At 39.5% G+C, this 26,926-nt stretch overlaps 1 protein-coding gene across 1 annotated transcript in view; it reads right to left on the bottom strand.

The window, feature by feature from the left end:
* The window catches only part of OTOR (otoraplin), an 80,392-nt gene extending 53,821 nt beyond the window's left edge, over window positions 1-26,571 (bottom strand). Inside the window, exons 1-3 of the mRNA XM_055132142.1 lie at window positions 26,445-26,571; window positions 25,907-26,049; window positions 23,575-23,685 (exon numbers count right to left, since the gene is read on the bottom strand). Of these exons, the coding sequence (XP_054988117.1) occupies window positions 23,575-23,685; window positions 25,907-26,049; window positions 26,445-26,571 (381 nt within the window). The remainder of the gene's footprint in view (window positions 1-23,574; window positions 23,686-25,906; window positions 26,050-26,444) is intronic.
* Window positions 26,572-26,926: the final 355 nt, after the last annotated feature.

The following is a 26,926-nucleotide window of genomic DNA, read 5'->3' as shown; positions in this document are numbered from 1 at the left end:
TCTGGAACACATATGTTCTGCCCTCAATTTTCCTGATTCTTATCCTTTAGAACTAAAACACGTTCAAAACACAAAAATAGTACATTTAAAAAGCAATTCAACGTAAAAATGAGTATAGTATCTGAATAGTTAAGATCGCGAAAATATAGAAACAATGTTTGGGACTGGAGCCATAGCACAGCGGGTAAGGTGTTTGCCTTGTACGCGGCCAACCCGGGTTCGATTCCCAGCATCCCATATGATCCCCTGAGCACTGCTAGGCATAATTCCTGAGTGCAGAGCTAGGAGTAACCTCTGTGCATCACCAGGTGTGATCCAAAAAGCAAAAAAAAAAAAAAAAAAAAACATTGTTAGAACAGACATGGATAAATTTCTTTTATATTGCTGTTTGTAAAGCAAAATGATGTAACTGTTGTGAAAAGTATTTTGCACTGTGATCATTTCTCAGAAAGTTAACTATAGTATTATTTTATGGTGCAGCAGTTCCACTCTGAACCAAAAGAAATAAAAAACATATATCTATACCAGAAATATTTAACACTAAAATGATAACGCAAAATCAAGTCACCTTCCTTATACTACTGATAGGTGTAAAACTAAAGATTTAAACTCCAGAAGCTAATGTTCTAGAGGTCACAGTCTTAGCAGCTCTGTTAAAGAAATTGAGATGGCAGGGACCAAAATAATCTTAATCTCACACAGATGTAACTGAAGGAAAAAAGGACTTATTCTCTTGATGGAAGAAAGCGTACATTCATTATAAGAAGAGAAAAGGGTAGTAATGTTGACAGGATCATTTGGGTTTTGTTTATTTTTTTAACTGTTTCATTGAATTACTGTGAGATAGATAGACCCTTACAAAGCAGTTCATGATTAAGTTTCAGTCATAAAGTATTCCAACACCCATCCCTCCATGAGTGTACATTTCCCAGCACCATTGTCCCCAGGCTCCCTCCCATCACCCCCTTTCCCCACTCCCCCTGCTTGCCTTATGAAAGGTGTTTTCTCTCTCTCCTCTGTCTCTCCTCTGTCTCTCCTCTGTCTCTCTCTCTCTCTCTCTCTCTCTCCTCTCTCTCTCTCTCTCTCTCTCTCTCTCTCTCTCTCTCTCTCTCTCCCGCCCCCCCTTTGGGCATTGTGCTTTGCTGAAAGGTTATCAAGAATATACCTTTACCTACTTATAACCCTCAGAAGTTGTCCAGCGTCATGATTCCCAGCTATTATTTGACAAGATCATTTGTAAAATACAACCTGCTACAAAGGACATGAGATTTGGTAGGTTATTCCTACCAACCACATATATCTATGTGAGTATGTGCCCCCCCCTTAGACTAAATATTCGTGGTTTCTTTGTTGCTTAGAGTTTGACCTTGAAAAATATTCTTAATGTTTCCATCGTCCAGGCTCTAGGACAACTTGTTAGGTGTCAGACTTTATTTAGTATCTTAATGAAATCTACAGAGCTCTGAGAGTTATAAATCATGTGCTAAAATCATTTTCAGCTTTGTGCTTAATAGCAAAGCTAAGACAAAATGCCTTCCTCATGGGTTTCCAGCAAATTATTAACTTGGGAGAGAAATATTACCACTCAGCAATTTTCAGAGTTTTTTTTTCTAATAACCCTTTCATCCTGTTAGTACACTTAATAGGTCGTCTCCATATTTTAAAAAATCTTTCTATGATAACCCTGAAGTACTTATACTCTTTAATATCCTGCCTTTTATGGTTCTTTCCTCCAATCAAGGCAGTCTGTTTGGCAGCTTCTCTTTAGACCACATGCCCAAATTGTTACACAGATCAGCAGAGCGTGGATCCTGCACATGGCATGAACCAAGGAAGAGCAAGTTTATCAGTTAAGAGTTCCTTTTTTTTTTTTCGGGGGGGGGGGGCAAGGGCAGAATTCATTGGGCTGCAAGTAACCACATGAAGTATGTTATATAACTATAACTAGGATTCATATATCTCATTTAAGAAATTCACAGAAACACACATATATGTTCTGTGTGTCATATATATAACATATATGCAGAGTAACATTTCTCAATAATGGGAAGAAATGAAACATTACCCCTTGCTGTTACATGGATGAAGTTGTAGGATATCTTGCTGCACAATGTGAGTCAGAAGGAGGAGGATGAACAGAGAATGGTCTCTCTCATACATGGCATAAAAGAAAAACTAAAGAATTGGGAAAAAGGGCCAATGATAACAAAACTGAAAGTCATACTACAGCCTGAATGTCCTACCAGTGAGATGGGAATAGGGATGGGAGGGGACCTAAAGATAGTGGTAGAGGGACACGCCCTCAGATAATGGGCTTGATATAGGAAGTAGCTTTGTATGCCTTCAAAGTTACCATTAACAATATTATGTCTAAAATGAAATTTTTAAAAGATAAGTCCTGTCCCCAGTAGTAGAGATTAGCTGTCTCCAATGATTGAGCCTTCAGAGAGAAGACAAGGCAGTAGAAACTTAAGAAGATACATCTTTTTTTAATTTTTCCCTGTGGATATTTATTTATTTATTTTCTACAACAAACAATATAATTGTGATTTATTTATTTTTATTTTTTTAACAAATTGCAAAAATATTTTTAATGTACAGGAAATAAAGAAGATACATCTTATGGGGGGCGGGTAGGGAGCTGAGAGTTAAGCCTTACTTGGTCAGTACAACTGAGAAAAAGGACACAAATATATCAGAATATAGTTGAGTTCCACAGAAAATGCAATTTTGAACATTAGCCTATAACTGTTGGCAATTCCCAAGAAGGGGCTTGTAAGGTATGATAGCTACAAAGGGATACCTGAAGAGTTTCTGATTATTACCAACTAGTAAATCAGTAATTCAAATATTTTTGAGATTAAAATACCAATAAATCCTTAAAAAGTTAAGAACTTACATAAAACTTACAGAAGCAAAGGCATACATCAAGTCCAGGTCCAGCAGTGGAAATTTTTATACCACAAAACAAGTCCACCAAGTTTCTGAGAGGCATTGATTAAATCATTGAGGATAATAAAATGTATTGAAACCTCTCTGTTCTGGGAAAGCATAGAGTAAAAAAAAAAAACTTGGGAAAGAGCCAGGAAGCTTCCCATATTGTTAATTTGATTCTGGGATAAATTAAGGTATTGCTGGGGCCACTTTCAGCTGACTCCTAAGGAAAACCGGAGAGTTTCTCAAACCTGGTTCTCATCTACACCGAGCTGTCAAATTCTGCAATTCCTACCCATGTGGAAAGGCACTATGCTTCTAGAAATGCCACGTTTCTGACTGATAGTACATTCAAGGGCTGCTAGCTCTGTTTCTTCCTGATTCACCGGCCCACTGCAGTCTTAATGGAAAGGGTTTAAATGGCAGCAAACAGGGTTGATGGTGTTGTAGGGGACTTATGTGAAAAGGTAAGCTAGGAAGGTATCCTTAAGAAAAGAGTATTTTCACCTCTCTGAGCAATTCACCTCAGCCATACAGTCTGGGGAAATGCCTGCCATGGCTTAGGACTGGAACAGTCTGTCATGAACATGCGCACAGCTATCAAGGTGTGCCTGAATTCCACTTGTTCTGCACAGCATGGGAACTGGTTCCCATCACCAGGATTATCAGGGAATCATGTACTTAGGCTGGAGCAAGGAATCGCTCTTTTCAGAAAGAAAGTCAGTCCTAACCTCTGCACAGGTTTTCCAGCTTTTCCTCACAGAAAAGAATTTCAAGAGAAGACAAAACACTGAAGTAAAATAGTTTTGTTTAAAGATATTTTCTTAATACCTTGCCTTACACAAAACTGAACCAGGTTCCATACCCAGCTTCTCAGGAGTGATCTCTGAGCACGGAGCTAGAAGTAAATCCTGAGCACTGCTGGGTGTGGCCCCCAAAAAACAAAATCAAATTTTCTTAGAGAAATATGGAAGGAGAAGAAAGAGAGATGTGTCCTCAAGAGAGAATACAAGTTTTTCCAGATTTTGGAAGATAGATATATATAATTTCTTGAAATTACCTTGACCTAGAGTTCTCTGCATACGTAAAAGCTAATATGGAGTAACTGGGGAGAAAGATAGCAGGTTAGGATGCTTGCCTTGTATGCTGCTGAATTGGGTTCACTTCTTGGCACCATATATAATTCCCCAAGCTCAGCCAGGAGTGACCCCTGAGCACAGAGACAGGAGCAAGCCATGAGTACTACCAGATGTGATCCCAATCCTCCCCCCAAAAAAGTTAATCTGGGTGCTGTCACAGGGAGAAAGTCTTTAATTTCTAATAGTTCTTTAATATTTTCATTGCAACTTTAATTTTCTCTTGAAGCGTCTCTTTTTCCAAAAGAATACACCCTTCTCTGGCTGGTATCCGAGTTTCTGCAACTGGGTGGAGCTTCTTTTCTGCATCTCTAAGAAAGCTCAGAATTTTCATCTCAAAGGTCCACATGAATTTGTATACTCAAAATTAGACAATTTTTTCCTAATCTTATTACTTCCCCAGAGTCCATTACTTGGACCCCTCTCCCTCTACCTATCTTTCTGCAACAAAAATAACCTGGCTATGTGGAACCCGTGATAGCCTTGCAGTCCAATTAGAGATGAAAGTTGGCATTTCCAAATGCTTAGTACCTTTTCACCTATTTAAATTTAAGACTAGTCTGAGAGCCAATTTAGCTACACCTCTTCAATTCCATATTTATTCTTGGGAATAATTGTGCTTCAAAAACTGTTGTGAACACTTCTGAATCTTCAAAAGAAGAAACAGATATCTCTCTAGTGCCAGTGTCCCTTCAAAAATCAAAAGTGCATTTCAAACTGTTTTTATCTTACTAGTGTCCCTTCAAAACTCAGAAGTACATTTCAAACTGTTTTTCCCTTTCCTATTATATTTTGTTTTGACCTTTAAGTAAAGACCTTTCTCTATTTGGCAGCCATTTTATTCTGCTTCTTGTCTTGAGAAAAATTTCCCTGACTGGTAAGTTCTAAGACATTAAGCAAATGTTTGCATAACCTTTGCTTCAAGCATAATCTTAATCTTTTAATAACATACACCAAAAAAAACTGCACTACACGTTTTTCATAGCTCTAAGTCCCGTTCTTCATATCAAGAAGTGAAGGAATTTAAGAATGACTTATTTGAATAGTAATCCTACTGCTCGGAATCTAAAAGCAATGGTGTCTGGGAAGGTACAAAAGTATATAAGTTTTGAATATTAAATAGAAGCAAATACCGTTCAGACTTTCCTATAGGAATATGAACTAACAGGAAGTTCTGCCAATGCAAATTGGAATGTTTAGCTTGGTGAAATTGGACCAACCTGGCATAAACCTCAATTATTAGAAAGAAAAGCTTGGTATTTTGACTTTTTTCTTATAGTTTGCAGTATGGAGTAAGGTGGGAACCTGTAGGTAAAATTCTAACCTTTCTTTTATCACTATTTCTTCCCCATGGAGAATGAATTCCAAATATAATTGGTCAGACTCTGAGACACTTGCCAATTTTATTAGGGGAAGAACCCTGGACGTGGAAATATTCAGCCCAGACATTTCCTTCTCTTTTCCCTCCCAAACCTGGTGGGCCAGGTCTGCTTCTCACACCCTGTTTTGATGCCAAATTCCCTATATGGGACCTTCCTACTAAGAATACAACCAGTCACAATTTTTTGAGGCAGGAGGTGGACATCTCCCAAGTGGTACTCAGACCCAGAGTGACCTCCTGGCGATCCAACCAACCACACAACAGTCCAAGGAGAAAGCTCAAGGGTGTGGTGCTGCTCTGGTGCTACATATTCCTGGGGATTCCCCGAGCCTCCTTAACAGCACTCATGTATCTCTAGAGATGCACCTGGCAATACTGGGGCAGCATGTGGTGCCAAGGATCAAGTTGGCCCAGCGGCAGCAGCATGCATGTCCCTTTATGCCTGCATTATCTTTGTGGTCCCCCAGTTACTTCTCATCTTGGTTTAAGTTTGAAACCTTATTTTAAGTTTCAAGACATAACCCTGAAAGAGGAACTTAAGTAGAAACCATGTGTTTGGGAAGTGATTCAAGAGAACATCAAAAGGGGATGAAAGAGCTAGAGAGTAAATGGAAGAGAACGTCAGGGGGTGTATTAACTAGAAACTCGTCCCTGTGAACTGCTGGGGCTCAGTTTACTAGGGGCTTCTGGGAGACAGATCGACTACACACCTGTGAATTATTGCCACAAGGATGAGGTGCTGATGGGTTACACACCAGCCCTAGTTAGTCATTGCTTAAAGATACTTCTGAAAGGTATGAATTTTCTAGGCCTCATAGCATAACCTGAAAGAGCAGAGTTAATGCTAGTGACTCTGAATGCTCTAAGATACAAAGGCAGGTGTCACAGATCAGGTGCCAAGAGCATTTACTCTTCTTCCTCTCTGTTGTTGTAACTTTAGCACCTGTACTCGAATAGATCAGCCATTTGTTTGGTCATCATCAGCCATTGATCATCTAAAGACTCATTGAATCTTGCCACAGACCTGGGTGACTGCTATTTAAGGAAATAGGAACTAAGTAACCTAATGCAGAACTCCCTGTCTGGGCCCCAATCTCCTACAAAGCCATGCACAGAAGCCTCTATTAAGATTTCACTGCATCCCTAAGCTCACTGGAAGCAGGAATGGGCCTCCCCACCCCATCTCCCTAGTTTACCAGGAAACACCCACAAACTTCCCCTGGCGCCATATAATCTCATCAATGGTCATGATCCAGAGACTCAGAAATAAAGCTCCCAGAAGAGAGCAACATAGAACAACATGCTGCAAAGCTGCCCCCAGACTCCATGCCAAGTTGCCTAAACAGGGCAACTCGGAAGGGGGCGGGTGAGTTTCCCTTCCTGCCCCAACAGAGCCCTGGCAGTCAAAAACCTCCAGAATTCAATCACTACCCTGCTCACGGTCCCTCTCCACAGGTTCCAACGAGCCTTACTCATGACTGAATTTGCTATATAATCATATTCTAAATTTTAGAATTCCTGGAGCATGCGGCCTCATTCGTGCCCATGCATTCTCTCATACTCTACACCACTTATGTATCAAGAGTAGCATATAACATTTGATTGGGTTTAACAAACATGTTATTAATCTCTTGTACAAGGGCTTAATGACTCCTGGGTGAAATACAACAGCCTTCCCAGACTTTCCTCGAGGAAAACTTTATTGGACCATTTTTAGTGTATTATTCATAACAAACAATACAAAACTAATTGTTTTGGCTCTGCGTTTGGTGGCACAGTTTGGCATTTGAAATATGATGGTGGGAAGGTACAATGGTGGTGGGGTTGGTGTTTAAATATGAAATGTAATGAATTATTGTGAACAACTTTACTGTCACTGTCATCCCATTGCTCATTGATTTGTTTGAATGGGCACCAATAAAGTCTCTCATTGTGAGACTTATTGTTACTGATTTTGGCATATCCAATATGCCACGGGGAGCTTGCCTGGCTCTGCCATGGGAGCGAGATACTCTCGGTAGCTTGCCGGGCAATCCGAGAGGGGCAGAGGAATCAAACACAGTTCAGCCGTGTGACAGGCGATACCTCTGTGCTATCGCTACAAAAAATTTTAAAAGAGGGGCTGGAGAGATAGCATAGTGGGTAGGGCATTTGCCTTGCACACGGCCAACCCAGGTTCAATTTCCAGCATTCCATATGGTCACCCAAGCACTGCCAGGAGTAATTCCTGAGTGTATGAGCCAGGAGTAACCCCTGTGCATCGCTGGGTGTGACCCAAAAAGAAAAAAAATTAAAATGAAAGAAAAGAGGTTTGGCCACATCTAACTTGCCTACTGGCTAAGTAAGCTGTATTTTGTAGCTACTTGGCCCTCCCATCTTGAGACACTCTCCCTTGTCAGTCATCTCAGGGAAGAAAACTCAGGGTGCAGAACTTGGATTTCCCTAGCCTAAATTTCAATTCCTAGTAAGAAATTGAGCCATCTTTTACTGCTCTGTAATTTATATCGCCCATTTTGAAACTGCAATACTATATCATATGAGAGCTTTAGGGAGCTTATAGACAGTAGTTGGGAATGTCATCTTACTTCTCATCATAAATTCAACAGCAACTAAAAATACAAACACAAACACACAGCCTTCACATTAATGAACCATAACCAGCAGAGTTACATTTAGATTTCACTGAAAATCAATATTCATTATACCTCCAGTATGAGATAAAATAACAATTTTCAAAAAAGGCTTGAGGTCCCTAATTACATTTCTTTCAAACAAGGCTACAGTTCCAATAGATGAGAGCTGTGTGATATCTTCTTCCCCTTCTCAGAATTGAAGTATGCACTGACAAGTCCATCACACATTCAGTTATTAATATTTAAGTACATTCTCTTCCTTTAAGGAATGAGAGATGTCAACATGAGGTTAAATGCACAGGGTTTAAACTTTAATTGTATCCACAAATGTGCAGAAACCTATAAGTGTGGCTAAGGAGTGCTCCAGAGAAAGGCTAAATGGGCTGACGATAGCAACAAAAGGAAAATAAAGGTGAAAAGAGACCCATATCAATAAGGACAGAAGGTGCTATTGAAATTGACAGTGCATACATTATCACAGGATAAAGAAGCAATATTTTTGCTTGAAAAATAATAGAATATAGCAATCATTTTCTAGAAGAAGCTGCATGCTAGGAGGACATGATAGCTATGTGAAAAGCAATTAAGCAATGTCCTAGAGGATACTGGAAATGGATGTAGGAAGGAATGCAAATAGCCTTCAGCCTTCATCATGTGGAAGCCCTTCTCTGAGCCTCCTGGAGCTGATGAAGGGCACTGGTAAAAGTTACATGGGGAGTCAGACCAGGCACAGCTAAAAGCATGAAGTAATAGCATCATGTTTAATCTCACAGAGAAAGGGAATTACTGGTACTCACTTGTAGCAAGTCAAGTGCACAGTAGATGCTTTCTGTGTGCTACTTCCTAGCCACTGAAAGTGTGATGTATGTGTTTTAGAATAGCCTACCTTGTCCTATTTTTTAGATATCAAGCCCTGCCTAATGGTTTGACACAAAACAAATTTACTCTGGATTAGTCTTGGAAAGAAACACACAAGCAAATGATTGCTTATCCCTTCATAGTGCTTGTCATTCTTTCAAAGCTCACGTGCAGTTAATGTTCTGCCGTGGGCTTGGCTCTCTCAAATTTGATACTATTGACATTGGATCTGGAGAGGTTCTTGGTTGATGACCTCTCACGTTCTCTGGGAGTTCAACAGCATCACTGCCTTCTGTTCATAGCAGCTCCATCAGTTTGGGAGCCTCAATAAAGTCTCCAAACATTGCAAATGTCCCAGGGTGGGGGCATTTGACAAACTTTTTGATAAAGGCCTGTTAGATGAAACTGTAATCCAGTCTGTGTTTTCTTTAATTACATTCCAGTACAGTAGGCAGACAGCTTGCAACCTTTTTTGTTTGGGGGCCACACTCAGTGGTACTCAGGGCTTACTCTTGCCTGGCTCTGTGCTCAGGGATCAATCCTGGAGGTGCTTGGGCAACAATATGTGGTACAGGGATGAAATCCAGGTGAGCGGTGTGCACAACAAGTGCACCACATGCTATACTATGAAAGTGGCGCCTGCATTTTCTAGTCTCGGTGCCAAGATTTCTATCTTTCTAGCTGAAGAGTACTTCTTACGTGTAAGTGGTATTCGTGGAATGAGTTCTGATGTGGGTCAGCCTCCCTATACTGCCCTCTTGAAAGTGTGGGAGGCTTGTGTCCACTGTTTTCCTGAATTCAAGGTGCTATTGCTGTTTTTCCCTATGAATTGAGTCATCTACGCCTAAGCAGAGCATCTTCAGGACTCCATATTTAAGGCAAACACACAAAACAGGCTCAAAAGTGAAATAGCAACTTTCTCCTAAAGTGTGAATTTTCAAATCAGTTACATTTATTATTAGCAGATCAATAAAGATTTATAAAACTCCTGTCTATGCCAGATGTCAATCATATTTTATTTTTAAGACTACTGTATAGCCCGGTGGCGAGAAAGGTTGAGTCCGTCCCAACCTTCCTGTGGATAGTCTTCCTGTTGATAGCTAGGAAGGGTGTCCTTCTGGGCTGTCACTCCTTGGAAAGTCTCCTGAGTGGCACACCTCAAGTTAACCACTGGGTGTCACCCTCATCCCATAAGTTTGTGTTATAGCAAACATTTGAGTTTCAAGGCTTATGGAAGCAAATCAGGAAGGAAACCTGAGAATAGATTAGCTAGCACAAAGAATGTAGGTTCCAGAAGTATGACATTTTGATGCAGAGAGTCAGTGCTCTCTGTCCTAATACCTACTTTAGTGTTATTTGCACCTCAATGTCTACCGCCATTGTGAGTCCACTGTGTCCATTTACAGAAAGAGTTCACTGTATCACTGTCATCCCTTTGTTCATCCATTTACTCGAGCAGGCACCAGTTTACTCCATCAGTTCCACCCCTGAGATTTCAGCAGCCTCTCTTTACTCTTTTTTCCCAACGAATGGAGGCTCTTTTCAGGATCAGGGGAATGAGACCTGTTACTGTATTTGGCATATCGAGTATGCCACAGGGAGCTTTCCAGGCTCTTCTGTGCAGACTGGATACTCTCGGTAGCTTGCTAGGCTCTCCAAGATGCATATATATATGCATCTTGTTCACTCATGCGTGAGGCTTGGCCTGAGTATGTGGAAAGCAGCCTGTGTCTTTAAACAGAGTTCCAGAAGTATGAAATTCTGATGCAGAGAGTCAGTGCTCTCTGCTCAAATACCTATTTATTATGCACCTCACAGCCATTGTGAGTCCACTGTGCCCATTTACAGAAAAAGTCACTTCACCTAAATTCTTCATCAACAATGACTTATAAACAAGAAGAAAGCTCAGACTTTGAGAAGTAAATTGCAGACTTGAAACTGTGACTTATTACACTCTGAGGTCTGGGCCAGAATCTGAGGTTGTACTCTTGACGGCTTCCCTCCATTTTCCTTCTTGGTGTTACTTTCTCTCTTATAACTGCCATCTCCAAGCAATCATTCTTAAATCCTCAACTCAGGGCCTGCTTCTCGGGCCCCTCATTCCTGACACGGGTTTGCTGTGAGTGCTCAGAAAACATTGGTTCCTTTCCCCCAGGATTATCTCTCTCTGCCTGCTTCAGGGAACAGTAGAATTTGGAAAGACATTACTTAGTGTGACCTCTGTGTATCCTGGCTCCTTGGGCAAGACAGACCCACATAGTCTGCCCAGGAGCCCTGTCCTCTGTCTACTGTCCTTTTGAACCTGCTGGTTCTGGTTCTCCTGAACCACTGTGTCTGTTGTTTTTACAAGTCAAGGCTTAAGCTGTATGTGCCAATTCATTTTGTATTGGCAACAACAGTAGTAACTTAAAGCTCTGGGAGGGGTCGGAGAGATAGTACAACAGGTAGGCTGCTTGCTTGCATGTGACTGACAGGGGTTTGATCCCCCATCCTCTACATGGTCCCCCAAGTCTGCCAGGAGTAAACCCTGAGAACAGTCAGAAGTAAACGGAAAAGCTCAGAAAAAGCTCTAAGGAACAATTAAAAAGTGTCTTAAATCATTTTGAAGTCACGAGAGAGCAGAAGAAGTGAGGAGGAAAGTGAGACCAGTGCTGGGTGACTGAGGCCACAGAATGAGGAGGAAGATGGACTCCACCACCCCAGAGAGCAGTACGTTGGAAATCTAAAATCCAGTGAAAACAGACTCCCCCCACCCCTTGCGTCACATAATGGGATGGCTCAAACAAATTAACATTCTGATCTCTTGGCTGATTCAAATGAATCAGAATAAATTCGAAAGCTAAGCTAATGGGAAAAAGGAAAAGGGAGGTAAGAAGAGATAGGTAGAAGGATGGGTGAGATATTAGTAGCACACCCTCATTTTTTACCTCCAAAACACACTGACTTTAGCAGAGCATGCACTTGAGAAAAATGATTAAAACAATTTCTCACATGTGACAGAAAAGGCATTTCCATTTAGAAAAATATTTAAATCATGGGTTGGGGAGTATTCTCTGTCTCTGTTAATAATGGGTTAGAAGGTAGATTATTGAATGCATGTGGATCAATATGTCATTTTCCTGATTAAATTACTGATATACCATGGTCTTTGTAAGGGATGCAGCTGAGAAGACAGCACATCCTAGGAAGACCTTTATGCCATGAAAATTGCATTTCAAAGGTAAAACATGGAATAGTATTAGTTTGTGCAATTTTTTCCTCTCCCTCCCCCACAATTTCAGAGAGATAAAGCTGACTGTTGACAAAATGATATTTCTTCCCAGTTCTTATTCCTATTCCTTCTCTCTACTGAGAACTGTAACACCCAGAGATTTGTTTAAATACTATGAGAGAGCATAGCAATTTCCTGTATTGAATCAGATCCAGCAAGGCACAATCCCCTTCCCAGCCAATAAACACAAAGAAACAATAAGGACCCACATTCATCATTGGTCTGGAGTGTGAATGATGCCAAAACATCTTTGAGTTTCATTTTATTTTGAGTTTATAAAACATGATGGGTACAGGGAGCATGTCTAAAATTTTGTTGCAGAAACAGTGGGGCTGAATCTAGTCTCAAAATGGACAATGGAATAAATCAGCTGTGACTGAAATATTTTCACATAAACTATCTTCTCAAAAGCAGATAGGGTACTTTGAGAGAAGGGCAGTAACCTGAATTTCCTGGTAAGCATCAACTTGAGGCCTGTGGGTTTTGACAATTTTTCACTTGCTGATTTTAAAGAACAAGTGTGAGAAAACCCTTCCAAGGCCAGGCTATGTAAGGGTCCTAGAATTCAAGGTCAGGAGTTGAAAAAATGATTCTCATCTTAATATCTGGTGAGGATGTTGGTTTACTCTCCCCTTAAGAGGTTTGCAGAAATTAAAACCTGTTTCCCCAGTCACTTGCCCCTTGAACAAAAAGAAATGCTTTTACAGCAAAAATGTGCTGCCTAATCTTCAGGGATGAGCTCACAGCTCTCTCAGCAGATAATCAAATCCTGCCTGAAATTACCCTTTCATGCCAGTTGCTGGATGTTTGTACCCAGGAAGTAGCCAAGAAAGAAAATTCAAAACCAGTACCCTGAAAATGAGGTGTCTTACAGATCTATGGTCTCATTAATTAGATCAACAGGAGTAGTTTCTCCAAAATACAAGGGTTTTAGTCAAAAGGACCCCTGGCATCTTATGGTCCTTGCAAAGATAGGTCAGAATTGCAACCTCTTTACAGAGTGAAGTCACCATGGGCTAAGCTTGGGATAGTAGGAGGAATCAGAGGCCTCCTATTTGCAACATCCTTTGAAGAGTCTCAGGGATAAGAGGGAAAGGACATGAAGTCAGAGGTTATTAGAGCTTATACAGTGGAATTACTTTCATGTTTTTTATATTTTCCTAAAAGTTTTAAACTCTTTGAGAAATCCCTAGAGACATTGTCTTTTTAATGAAAGCATAGAAAAAGATGTGCCATCTTAGATATTACATATCTTATTTGTCCAGCACATGTGTGCATATGTGTGTCTGTGTCTGTTAAATATTTGCAGCAACCCCTGTAAACAATTTCAAAACACTCTATGAAGAAAAATAGGAAAGAGAATTTTCAAGATAAATATTTGATTAAAATTAATTTTAAAATATACTGGGCTGGAGAGATAAGACAGTAGTTAAGGTGCTTGCCTTAAATACTGCTTACCCAGATTTGATCTCAGCATCCCCTATGGGCCTGTGAGTAGTGAGTCCTGAGCACTGAAGTAGGAGTAAGCCCTGTGCACTGCTGCTTATGGTCCAAAACCAAAAGTCAAAAAGAACTAAAGTTATACCAAGCTCTTAAAAAAGTTTTAAAAGCCTCTCATTTGGGGGCTGGAATGACAGCACAGCGGGTAGGGCATTGTCTTAAACAAGGCTGATCTGGCTTTGATTCCCAGCATCCCATATGGTCCCCTGAGCATGGGCAGGAGTAATTCCTGAATTCATGAGCCAGGAGTAACCCCTGTGCGTTGCCAGGTGTAACCCAAAAAACAAAAACAAACAAACAAAAAAGCCTCTCATTTAGAATTTAACTTTAATACTATTTATCACCATGTCTGCTTTGTACTACACACTGTGTTGGGTGGTTTACAGTCAGTATCTCAACTTAATCTTCACAACTATTCCCAAATTAGTTATCACTACCCTTTAAGGCACTGTCATTTCTTCATGCAGATGAGTGAACCAGGAAGCATACATTGAAATGACATGAGAATGATCACACAAATAATAGAAATCTGAGCCATTAGTCACATAACATGAAAGAATCCTCATGTCCATGATCTATAATGATTGACATTACATGTCAGTCACTAATTTGGACATACTTAATATGGGGACCAACTAAATATACCCTATTCAAATTGCACTTATGATAAGCTTATTTAACACAAAAAATAGAAAATTATGAACTGTATTCATCTAACCAGAATAAACTTCTCATTACTAGATATTTCATAGATGTTTCATTGCTTTGAGAGGGAGCAGATGCCACAATATCTCAGTCTCCAGGTGGGGCCTGTTCCATAGCTTCGTTCTTTCTTCCCCCTGGCCACCTGCACAGTCATATGCCTTAGATTTCATGGCAAGCTCATCACAGTGAGGTTCAAAAGTCAATCAGGGACAATGGTTCAAGGTTCAGAGCACATTCTTTGCATGTGAGGGGCCCAGATTCTATCTCTGGCACTGCATGGTGCTATCAACCTTGCTTGGAGACACCTCCAAACACAGAGCTAGGAAGTAGCCCCTAATTACTGCCAGGTTTATTCCATCCCATTGCCCCCTTAAAAAAAAAAGTTACCCAGAAATGTGAAGTTTCAGTGTCAGGAGCAAGAAACACTATACAGTGTGGCAAATGCCATCTAGCTGTGAAAACTCACACTGCCAGTTAGTGGATCTTTCCCCAAGAACTGTGATTTTTTTGCACCTTTGCTAGTAGAAATGAGACTTGTAGGAATGAGATGACTCTACTTTCTTTATTCTAAATGTGATTACTTTGTATGCCCAGCCATCTGGCTGTAGGTCTCACAGAGGAGCAAATTATATTTAGAATCTAACATATTGATGATGAGATGCCTTCAGTGGAATGTACATGACCCTCATCTGTTTGGTACTGAACTGTGGACATAGACTTTAAGTCAAATTTATGCTCATTCATTCAACAGCTTGTCACCAATCAATTGCTGGTTAGTCTTAGAAAATTGATTTAGGACTCTGTATCACTGTATCACTGTCATCCCATCGTTCATCAATTTACTCAAGTGGGTGCTGGTAATGTCTCCATTCGTCCCAGCCCTGAGATTTTAGTAGCCTCTCCTTACTTGTCTTTCCCAATGATTGGAGGCTCTTTCAGGGTCAGGGGAATGAGACCTGTTATTGTTACTGTTTTTGGCATATCGAATATGCCACTGGGAACTTGCCAGGACTATTGAAAATAATTTCAGATAATTTTGAAGGAGAAGCAGAAAACTGCCCAAACATGATGCAATTCCAGAAAGTGGTTCAAATATTTTTTTCTATTTAGAAATACCAGATGGTCTAAATGGGTCATTACAATTTCTCAGTTTTAAAGCATCTGGCAGGTTATATAGCACAATTTCTTGAGAGGAGACCACTATGCATATAGTTTTTTCAGGTCAAATGAGTATGGCTGCCAGTTATGAGACTCCTATGTCCAGATTCTCTATTATACTATTCTATATATTATTCTTTATTCTCTCTATAAATAATGTTCTATAGTATACTTAACCCCCCCCAACAACCCAGCAAGGAAAATGTTACTAAGTTCAAGTCAACTCAACTCAACTCAGATTAGAAGTTAGAACCTTTTTCAAGAAAACACATTTTGAAGGCAGTAGCACTGATATGTGCAGTAGCCACATTAATCCAGAGCCCCATGGTTCCCTCATTTTTGAACTTCTCTGACCCACCATCACTCAAACACACACATGACTCTTTTTTTTAAACTTTAAATATCATTTTATTTGATTTTAAATATGCAGTCTTTCATTCATTCATGGATTTTATTTTATTTTTTTATTCCAATGTAAGTCTTTATTTTATTTATTTATTTTTCCTTTTATTAATGAATCACTGTGGAGGTACAGATACAGGTTTACATATTCTCATGCTTCTGTTTCAGTCATATACAACTTGAGTATCTATCCCTCCACCAGTGCCTGTCCTCCGCTGATGACCCCATCATCCCTCCCACCCATCCCACCCCATACCCCTCCTCACCCCGCCTTTTTGGCAGAGCATTACCCTTTGTTCCCTCTCTCCTTTTGGGTGTTGTGGTTAGCAATGGAGGTCTTGGGTGGCCAATGTGTTCGGTCTATAGTCTGCTCTGAGCACGCCTCTCCCATCCCGAGCGGGTCCTCCCACCACATTTTTGCTTGGTATTCCCTTCTCTATCTGAGCTGCCCTTTCCCCCAGCATGTGAGGCCGGCCTCCAAGCCATGGAGCAAATCTGGTACTTATTTCTGCTATTCTTGGGTGTTAGTCCTCCATTCTGTTGTTTTCTATTCCGCAGATGAGTGCAATTCTTCTATGTCTGTCTCTCTCTTTCTGACTCATTTCACTTAGCATGATACTTCCCATGTTGATCCATTTGTATGCAAAGTTCATGACTTCATCTTTTCTGATAGCTGCATAGTATTCCATTGTGTAGATGTACCAAAGTTTCTTTAGCTAGTCATCTGTTCTCAGGCATTTGGGTTTTTTCCAGATTCTGGCTATTGTAAACAGTGCTGCGATGAACAAACAACACATGACTCTTTTTTAAAAAAATTAATTTATTCTTTTATTGAATCACCATGTGGAAAGTTACAAAGCTTTCAGGTTTAAGTCTCAGTTATACAAGGCTTGAACACCCATCCCTTCACCAGTGCACATATTCCACCACCAAGAATCACAGCATACCTCCTCCCTCCCCCCCCACCTCCCCTGTATAACTGATAAATTTCACTTTACTTTCACTTTACTTTGATTACATTCAATATTTCAACAAAAAACTCACTATTATTGTTTGGAGTTTCTTCCCCCTAAAGTCGGACCTGCTGAAAAGGAAGGATTTGATAATTTGTTTCCATTGCTGAGAATGAGGAGACATGAGGCCGAGTGGCCGCACTAGCAGCCACATGGTTTGGGATTTCTGTATTTTAGTATTTTAGTAACTAAGTCCAGAGAAATATCTGCCAGAAATTGCATCATTGCAAGCTTGTACCTCTCAGCTACTTTATATTTCACATATGAGTGCAATCTTTCTATGTCTGTCTCTTTCTTTCTGACTCATTTCACTCAGCATGATACTTTCCATGTTGATCCACTTATATGCAAATTTCATGACTTCATGTTTTCTGACAGCTACATAGTATTCCATTGAACACACATGACTCTTAAGTAAGATTTTATTATACTTTCAGCCCAGATTATCATGCCCTGATTTTTAACCTTTAAATGCTTTCTATCTTTACCTCATTCTTCATTAGCAAACACTTAAATTTTTTTCTGTTCTTGCCCAAAATGTGTTGATGGAAACTATTTGATATCTACTTATATCCACTATCTTATTTTGTTGTCTTATTCTTCCTTAACTTGAAGTCTTAGTCATCATAGTATAGAAGGGCAAAAATACACTATACTAAAAATATACTAAAAAAATTTTTAAAAAGTTTACTTTCTTGGGAAAACGTAAGGGTCTATTAAAAGTCTGGGATTTTCTCCCACCCTAAGAACAGTTAGACTTTGAGCCTGAAGGGGCTACATGCCAGGTAACACATTTTGGGAGCCCAGGAGAGGAATGAGTTCTCCACTTCAAGACAAGGACCCTGGAAAACAGCAAATATTTCAGCACTTAAATACGTGATTATTTGAACGTTTGTAAGAAAGGAGCCTTTGATATTGTACCAGCTTTGTCCTGTTCCTCTAAGAAGACCCTTAAAAGACAGGAAAGAAAGGAGACCCCAAGTGAGTAAGAAGGGCACAGTTAGCTAAAGAGTGCTGTTAGGTTTATCACTACCCTTGGTCATAGGGATGATCACAGGGAGAACAGAAGAGGTTTCCGAGAGAGAAAGAGAGAAAGAGAGAGACTGATAGAGTGTGGAGAAAACAAAAATGATAGCTCTATGATAGCTACAACTAGGTGCAACTAGAGTGACAGGGTGAGCAAGGATAATGTAGTAGCAGACAGAAGCAGAGCAGTAGAGCAGCAGCTAAGAAACAGAGCAGTGAACTGCTAAGGCCACTGCTGCCGAAGAGAGGCTCCTAGGAATGACACTCACTGACATCAGTTCAGAGTCCAAGGAGAGCAGAAGAGTCACTGACATACCGCTGTCTTGGACCCCTGATGATTTGGGAAAGCCCTGAGAGCCATAGGTGTTCCAACTCTGTCACTGTATGAGACAGCTAAAATGTGAGAGGCTCTGATAAAGAATGTTAGATTCGCCATTCTCCACCCCATGGTTGGACCCCTACTTTGGTTGCTTCAATTCCTAGACCAAGAGACTCCCAGAAAAATCAGGCTGCTCCACCTGTGGTAAAAAGAGGGTAGAACCTACAAACTCAGGGCACTACCCCCCACAGCTCCCACATGACCAGCCATGAGTCCAACAGAGGGGCTTTTATGGAAGATATTTCTATATTAGGTATATGTCTAGAAGACCTTCTTTCCTTATCTTTTGCATGAAAAAGCTAGAACTTAAATCTGTATCCCCTTGATTATTATACCTTTTGACCTCATTAATGAACCTCCCTCTGCTGTCTAATGTCCTGTCACTGTCACTGTCATCCTGTTCCTCGTTGATTTGCTCAAGTGGGCACCAATAACATCTCATTGTGAGACTTGTTGTTGCTGTTTTTGGCATATTGATTACACCATGGGTAGCTTGCCAGGCTCTGCCACGCGGGCGAGATACTCTTGGTAGCTTGCCAGGCTCTCCGAGAGGAGCGGAGGAATCAAACATGGGTTGACCGAGTGCAAGGTGAACACCCAACAGCTGTGCTATAGCTCCAGCTCTCAATGTCCTGTGCTTTCACTAAAACTATTTTTTTATAAAGATAGTACAGCGGGTAAGGCACTCGCCTTTCACACATCCAAACCAGGTTCAATCCCCGGGATCCCATATGTTCCCTGAAGTCCCAACAGCAGTGATCCCTGAGTACAGAGCCAGAAGTCCTGAGCATCTAAGGATTTACTTTGTGGCACAAAACAAAACAAGTAAAGGTAGTTTCTCGAATCAGTAAATGTGTTAGTTTTTCTGAATACCTCACCCACATATATAGGAAGCATATGTCATTAATTAAGTTCTTAATTTTTTCTTATCAATTTGCCTGTTTCTTGTTTGGTTATTTGCCTACATGTAAAGAACCCAGAAGGACACAGAATGAGTTTTCTGCAACCCAACAATAGTCTATGAGGATGTGTGTGTGCATGTGTGTAGGTGTGAATTTGAGTGTATAAACATCCCTTGGCTTGGGTATCAAAGAAGCCTAGAAATTTTGTAAGATATTTCTCCATGAATTACTATATTATAATAGAAGTGCAAAGGATATAAAAGGGACATGAGAATAAGTAAAACCAATTGACTATTTTAAATCTCACTTTGGGGGCTAACTATGCAGGCAGCAAGAGGTAAGTTAAGCATAAAAGAGTTCACAGAATAGATAATTTCCTGTATTCTGGGTGGATGGCAGAGAAAGCAATTGTTCTCAAGCATTCACATGGACAGAGAATAAACAAAAGACCAGTGGGACAAAGAGCATTGAACACGTTAGAAGAAACGGACCACAAAATTCTAACAACATACCCGCAGGCCATTAAGGGTACTGAACAGTGTGGGACAAGACCAGTGTAGGACAAGACATGGAATATCCTTTATAGGAAGTGAAGAGACACCTCAATTTCCTGCTGGGGACATCAAGGGACTGTACCTACTTAAAACTGTAAAATTAAGAAACTATAATGCCAAAACATCCAGCGTTTATATACTAAGCTTACACATTGTTTCTCCAAAGACCCACTCAGGAGTTAGTCAAAATAAGCTATGTCACCTATATTTAGCTTTTAGTGATGGTTTTGTTTTAATGTGTATGATTGACAACCTCTTAGAAATGCCCTTGCTGTTAGCAGGAAGGAAGGAAGAAAGAGTCCCTCATCTGGCAATGGGTCCCAGAAGGCTTCATTGTCCCCTCAAACCCTTACTTCTCCATTACTAAGTACCCTTTACCCTAGGTAGAGATTAGTAGTCTACTAAATAAAGGGCCCCTGATAAGCAAGGCAATGTTAAGACTTTTTGCTTGACCTTGGTAGAGTTTATCATTCAGGTCCTATGCCTGTTTTATTTCTTTACGTGTTAGATGAGAGGAGAGAAGTAAACTCAGTTTCTCAACCTTTAGTGTTCAAGGTCTTCTTGAATATATGGGTGAGGTATTTAAAAAAAAATCGAACGTGTAACACATGCCACTACAAAATATGCCACTTTGGCATATGGATCATTTTATACTAAAGGCACTTGAAAACCGGCAGATGCAGGAAAGGCTCCCTGACATGCTTCCTGTCTACTGAAAAACAAGTCATAAATTTTTTTCAGAAAGGAAGGTGCCCTGTCTGCACTAGGAAGAGCAGAATATTCTAATTACCATTGACTGGTGTTGATGCTGCAATGGTTCTGTACAGACAAATCTATTAAAATATGTCAGATCCTCCAGTGGTTTTCCTCATATATTTTCTAGCTCTGTTCCACAATTTACTGCTCCAAGTCCAAGTTCCTTTCATGTCATATCCTTGTAATTTATTACCCTTTGTTGAAAAGCCTCTTAGAAGCATTTGTTCCTAATGGGGCTGAAGAGATAGTACAGCAGGTAGGGTGCTTGCCTTGCACGTGGCCAACCTGGGTTTGATCTCCAGCATCCCATATGATCCCCCGAGCACTGCCAGGATGAATTCCTAAATGCATAACTTGGAGTAACCCTTGAGTATGGCCCAGTATGGCACCAAAACAAAACAAAACAAACAAACAAAAAAGCAAAACCAAACAAAACTATCCTAATAGTTTCAATCTTGGTTTTGCCTTGAAAGATTCCGATATACACATAAAAAGTATTTCTAAAATTAGTATGTTTTTCTCTCATGAGTTTGCTTTTTCTACCTGTTTAATTTCTGGGCCATCTAGTGAACTTGCAAGGACAGAAAGTTTTTTCTTCCATACACTATATATCCAGGTTCCCTGGAAACCTTGTTGAAAAATGAATTCTAGCTCTGAAGGTATTTACTGGACTCAGAGGTTCTATGTACTGACCAAGTTCCAAAGACTAAGAATGATACTTTTAGAGCATGTTTAGTGGTGCTTAGAGTTCCTGTTAGAGCTTTTACTTGTGGCACTGGGGGTGTTTAAACCCATCACAGATGGAAGAAAATGGTGGACTTTCCGTTTTGGCTTCTTGTCTTTCATGTCCTCTCTTTGACTGATTTTCTTTGTTAAATACATATTCATCCAAAGCCATAATATATGCAGCTTGAAAAAGACCTTGGGGTCCAAGGTTAACTTGTCCTAAGTGTCCTTTTTTTAATGTGTGTAGAATAATCAGGCCATAATAAACTGAGGAACAAATCCCCTCCCTGAGCACCACAAACTTTCTGTACTGCGAAGTGAAAAATATTAGAGATAAAATTTGAAGCTCAGAAACAGTAAATTTAGCACAAATATTTTAATTACATGTAAACAAGAACTCTTGTTTACATTAAAAGTAATGCATAGTTGAAACAATCTATAAGATATTTTATAAGAAGATATTTAGAGGTATAATCCAAACAATTATAAATGCAAGTCACCCAACATGTTTAAACACCCTTCACATCGCAATAGCACCAAATATTAAAAGTAACAATAATATTCCTTGATAAAACACCCCTTTAGGTAGGCTATAGTACTGCAATTGTTTTAGATATATCAATAAGTAGGAAACTTTATATCCAAAGGAAAGGCTTGTGACCTACATAATTTTCAGACAGGGAGGCTAAGAGCTGGAAAGAACTACTATTCGGAAAGAACTACAAATAACCTGTCTTCTTTATGATCACTATCTAAAAAAAAATGCTCTACTCTGAACAATTCTTTGCATTTATTTACCCACATGAGGGAGGGAAGGGGGAGACCAGATTGGCAGAAAATAAGATTCTATTGACCCTTCATCATCTCCACCTCTAACCTCAAATTACATTCCTCCTATATAGCAACAAATCTTTTCAACAGAAATCAGAAATTAGTGTGGTTTGGGGTGATTTTTCTTCATTTTTCGTGTCTCCTTTGTAAGTGCGGATTTTGTGTAAATTTTTAGGCACACATGAAGTCAAGATCCTGTGGGGGAGAGGGTGGGGAAGAAAAAGCAAAACAAAAATAAGAGATTGCTCTGCGCAAACAGGGACAGAGAAGTAGATGTATGTTCTGCATCTGAATCAGAAGTAACCAAAGGGAAATTTGTATTTAAATTAAATAAAGCTTTAACAATTTAATCACCATTTTAAATAAAAAGTGCTTAAAGTGAAGGTTCTTAAGTACACTTTTAATTTATGCTTATTTGACACATTCAAACTTTATACTAAAAAGTGATGACAAGGGACGGCCATTTGTGCAGGTTGGGCAGTGTTTGGAAGTTATTTAGCACAACAATTAGCTCCAGGAGGAAAGCTTTAAAACAACTACCTTGCAAAGTAGCTCATGTGGGACGTTATTTCTGTTCTAGGTTTATAAGACCCCAGAGCATTAAAAAGTGTACTTTTTTAAATCAACACTTGAAGAAAATCTATGCTGCATATTTTTTTTTTAAAAAAAGAGACATTCAAAGATTTTTCCAGAATATTTTGATTTCTTTTAAATACAGGTGCAAATTTTTTTAGCCCAAATATTCATTAAATAGGTGAGACCACCAATTAGTCTGTTGATGCTATTTTGGTTTCTGTGCTTGTGTGTGTGTGTGTGGGCGCGCGCGTGAGAGAAAGAGAGAGAGAGAGACAGAGAGAGACAGAGACAAAGACAGAGAGGGCGTCCTTACCAATTTAACTTGCTTTTGAAATAAAACTCAGTGAATAAAGTTCACTTATTTTCAACATAACAAACTTTTAAAAAAAATAGGGTATTTAATTTCTACATTATAAATGATACTTTAAAGCAGAGGAAAAAGAATTTGATTTATAAATTATCTTTGAACAATTGGGTATTTAGAAAATATTAAAGATATTGAACAAATAATTGCACCAAATTAAATTACAAATGTCACAAAATATCAAATTTGAATTATATAAAAATAAAAATATCTATCTGTTATGAGCTTCTGTACACAAATATATAGAAGGAATAACTAAGGAAATATAATACATCTGATCATAGAAGATTAATGTTTTCCTGCATTAAGAATATTAAAATTAAAAGACAAGTGATAAAATAAAAGTTGCACAACAAACTTTTTAATGTTCTCCCAAACTTAGTCTTAGAAAAAAGTCACCATTGAAAGGAGTTGCTAAGAGCATCTTGTAAACTTCTTGATGCATTTTCCTGAATCAGCTTACACTTACAGTGGTGGGGAGTTCCTTGGTGGCTTCCTTGAACACCTGAATCTCCTCAACCAAGTTGCTGGGAAAATAGCCTATGTTTCCCCTCTGGTCCAGGAGGCATTGAACATACACCTAAGGGCAGATGTGCACCAGTCAGAAAAGCTAACATGAGCTCTCCTCCAGAACCTCTTAATATCCTCTCCTACAAATGACAATTACTAAGTGCCAATGCCCTGCTTTCACTCCAATTACTAGAGCTCAGAGGCAAACTTAAAATTAACTTAAAACAACTAAGATAGGCCAAAGAAAGAGCATGTGTGCCTCTTTGTGGCTTCTTACAGATCTTATGATTTTGATTTTCATTTATTTTATGAAAGCTCTTCATAAGCCAGAGAACTTTTTTTAAGGTCTTAATTTTTTTTAAGCAAATATACTTTTTTTTTTCTTTTTGGATCACACTCGGCAATGCACAGGAGTTACTCCTGGCTTTGCACTCAGGAATTAGTCCTGGCGGTGCTCAGGAGACCATATGGGATGGTGGCAACAGAACTCGAGTCAGCAGCATGCAAGGCAAACGCCCTACCTGCTGTACTATTGCTCCAGCCCCGCAAATATGCCCCTTTCCTTCTTCCTTTTTTTCTTCCTTTTTCCTTCCTTCTTTCTTTCTTTCTTTCTTTCTTTCTTTCTTTCTTTCTTTCTTTCTTTCTTTCTTTCTTTCTTTCTTTCTTTCTTTCTTTCTTTCTTTCTTTCTTCCTTCCTTCCTTCCTTCCTTCCTTCCTTCCTTCCTTCCTCCCTCCCTCCCTCCCTCCCTCCCTCCCTCCCTCCCTCCCTTCCTTCCTCCCTCCCTCCCTCCCTCCCTTCCTTCCTTCCTTCCTTCCTTCCTTCCTTCCTTCCTTCCTTCCTTCCTTCCTTCCTTCCTTCCTTCCTTCCTTCCTTCCCTCTTTTCTTCCTTCCTTCCTTCCCTCTTTTCTTCCTTCCTTCCTTCCTTCTTTCCTTCCTTCCTTCCTTCCTTCCTTCCTTCCTTCCTTCCTTCCCTCTTTTCTTCCTTCCTTCCTTCCCTCTTTTCTTCCTTCCTTCCTTCCTTCCTTCCTTCCTTCCTTCCTTCCTTCCTTCCTTCCTTCCTTCCTTCCTTCCTTCCTTCCTTCCTTCCTCCCTCCCTCCCTTCCTTCCTTCCTCCCTCCCTCCCTTCCTTCCTCCCTCCCTCCCTCCCTTCCATCCTTCCTTCCTCCCTTCCTTCCTTCCTTCCTTCCTTCCTTCCTTCCTTCCTTCCTTCCTTCCTTCCTTCCTTCCTTCCTCTGTCTTTCTCTTTCTTTCTTTCTTTCTTTCTTTCTTTCTTTCTTTCTTTCTTTCTTTCTTTCTTTCTTTCTTTCTTTCTTTCTTTCTTTCTTTCTTTCTTTCTTTCTTTCTCTCTTTCTTTCTTCCTTCCTTCCTTTCTTTCTTTCTTTTTCTTTCTTTTTTAATGAATCACCATTAGGTACACAGACTTACAAACTTCCGTGCTTATGTTTCAGTCACATAATGATCAATAACCCATCTCTCCACCAGTGCCCATTCTCCACCACCAATGACCCCAGTATCCCTCCCACCACACCCACCCTATCCACCCACACCCTGCCTTTATGGCAGAACATTCGCTTTTGCTCTCTCTCCTTTGGGGTGTTGTGGTTTGCAATATAGGTATTGAGTGGCCATCATGTTCGATATATAGTCTACTTTCAGCTTCCATTTCCCATCCCGAGCAGGCCAGCCAAGCACCCTTTACCTGGTAGTCCTGTCTCTAAGCTGAAATAGACATTTATTAAGGGACTTATTTTCCTCAGATTTGACAAATTCAAACAATAAACGCATGAGTGAATTTAAAACGTAATTCTGCATTTTTTGGTGAATCTTATCTCGGGACTACAGATAAGGAAAGTAAATCAATCTTCCTTTATCCCTCTTCATGGCCACCTCTGTATAGTTCAAACAGATTCTTCGGAATTAAAGAGAATGCTTAAGTTTTCCTTAAACTATTGAGACTTGGACTGACTACCAACATATATTATTTTAGAGTTCAAATACTTTCAAACATTTTTTATTAGATTCCAATTTTTCACGATGTTCAAATGCCTGTGTACTAGGTTTATTTTTCTTGCCAAAATATCACATAAACCTACTTTGGTTTTGTTATGAATTATCTTTGCTTCTTTAAAATGTAATAGAATAATATTACACAAATATTTGCATCCCTAACTTCTGCCCTGTTCTTATCAGCTAATTTTAATATTAAAATGCACTGATGATAGGTAATAGGAAGAATATTAAGAGCATCATTTGTTAAGCTAAATATGTATTTTTAATTATCTCATCTTACACTGGCAGCCCAATATTCTTCATCTTCTTCATCTTCTTTCACCAGTTTTGAGTAAATATAGATCTGCTGTCCTTCACTAAAGCTAAGGAATCTACAATCAGGGCCTTCATACATTTTTTGAGCTCTAGCCAAAGAAATAGTATCTGGAAGGAAAAGAAAAACAGAATAAAATATTGAAATAACTACATTTAGGATCCTGAATTTTGTATCAGTGAAAGGCATAGGCATGTCAGAATACTAGGAAACCCGAGTGACTAAAACCTCCCACTTTATAGCAGTGTTTCATTCAAAATAAATAAAACAGCCCAAGTAAGTATTAAAGCTACATCCAATAATTGAAAACAAAATCAATTCTCTGTAGTAAGACACTGAAGTACAGACAGATGAAATAGACACTGGAGGCCACTTTCTAAATTTTTGCTAGCAAATAGCAAATGTTCATCAAACATACTCATTAGACAAAAGTTACTTCAAAGAAGAATTCATTGATTTTTTTAATTAGATCATTTAAAAAATGTTCTTATGTTCTTATATTCACACATGTTCTTATATTCACACACGTCATCTGCGCAGATCTTCTTGGAAGCAAGTTTGCCCATGAAGGATCCATGCACAGTACCTAAGGCCAGGAGACCTAGGAGGAAAAGTAAGGATCCTTTTGCCATCTTCCTTGTCCGCTGTTTGTGATGCTGCCCTCTGATTTCTGTTGGAGACTGACAGCTGATATCCCACCATATATCCGGGTAAATCCCTTAGCCAATAGGATGGGATCTACTGTCACTCTGTTTTCATGAAAGCTACCAGACTCAAGGGTGTTATTTAGCAACTTATTTTCTAAATACTCAATTTTAGGATCATTTTTATATATAAATGATGTTTACATTGGTATACCACTGTTGAAGTAATTTCAACTGTAATTCACAGCAACAATAGAGCATTGTAACTGTGCGAACTTATTATCTTTTTTGAAAAAGCTAGATCAACTCTGACATTGTTTTCATCTAAAACCAGGCCAAAGAT

The sequence above is a fragment of the Sorex araneus genome, chromosome 3, assembly GCF_027595985.1.
Source record: "Sorex araneus isolate mSorAra2 chromosome 3, mSorAra2.pri, whole genome shotgun sequence".
In the NCBI taxonomy this organism is placed as follows: domain Eukaryota; kingdom Metazoa; phylum Chordata; class Mammalia; order Eulipotyphla; family Soricidae; genus Sorex; species Sorex araneus.
The sequence above is the reverse complement of the archived record's forward strand: the minus strand, read 5'-3'. Positions and strand labels throughout refer to the sequence as shown.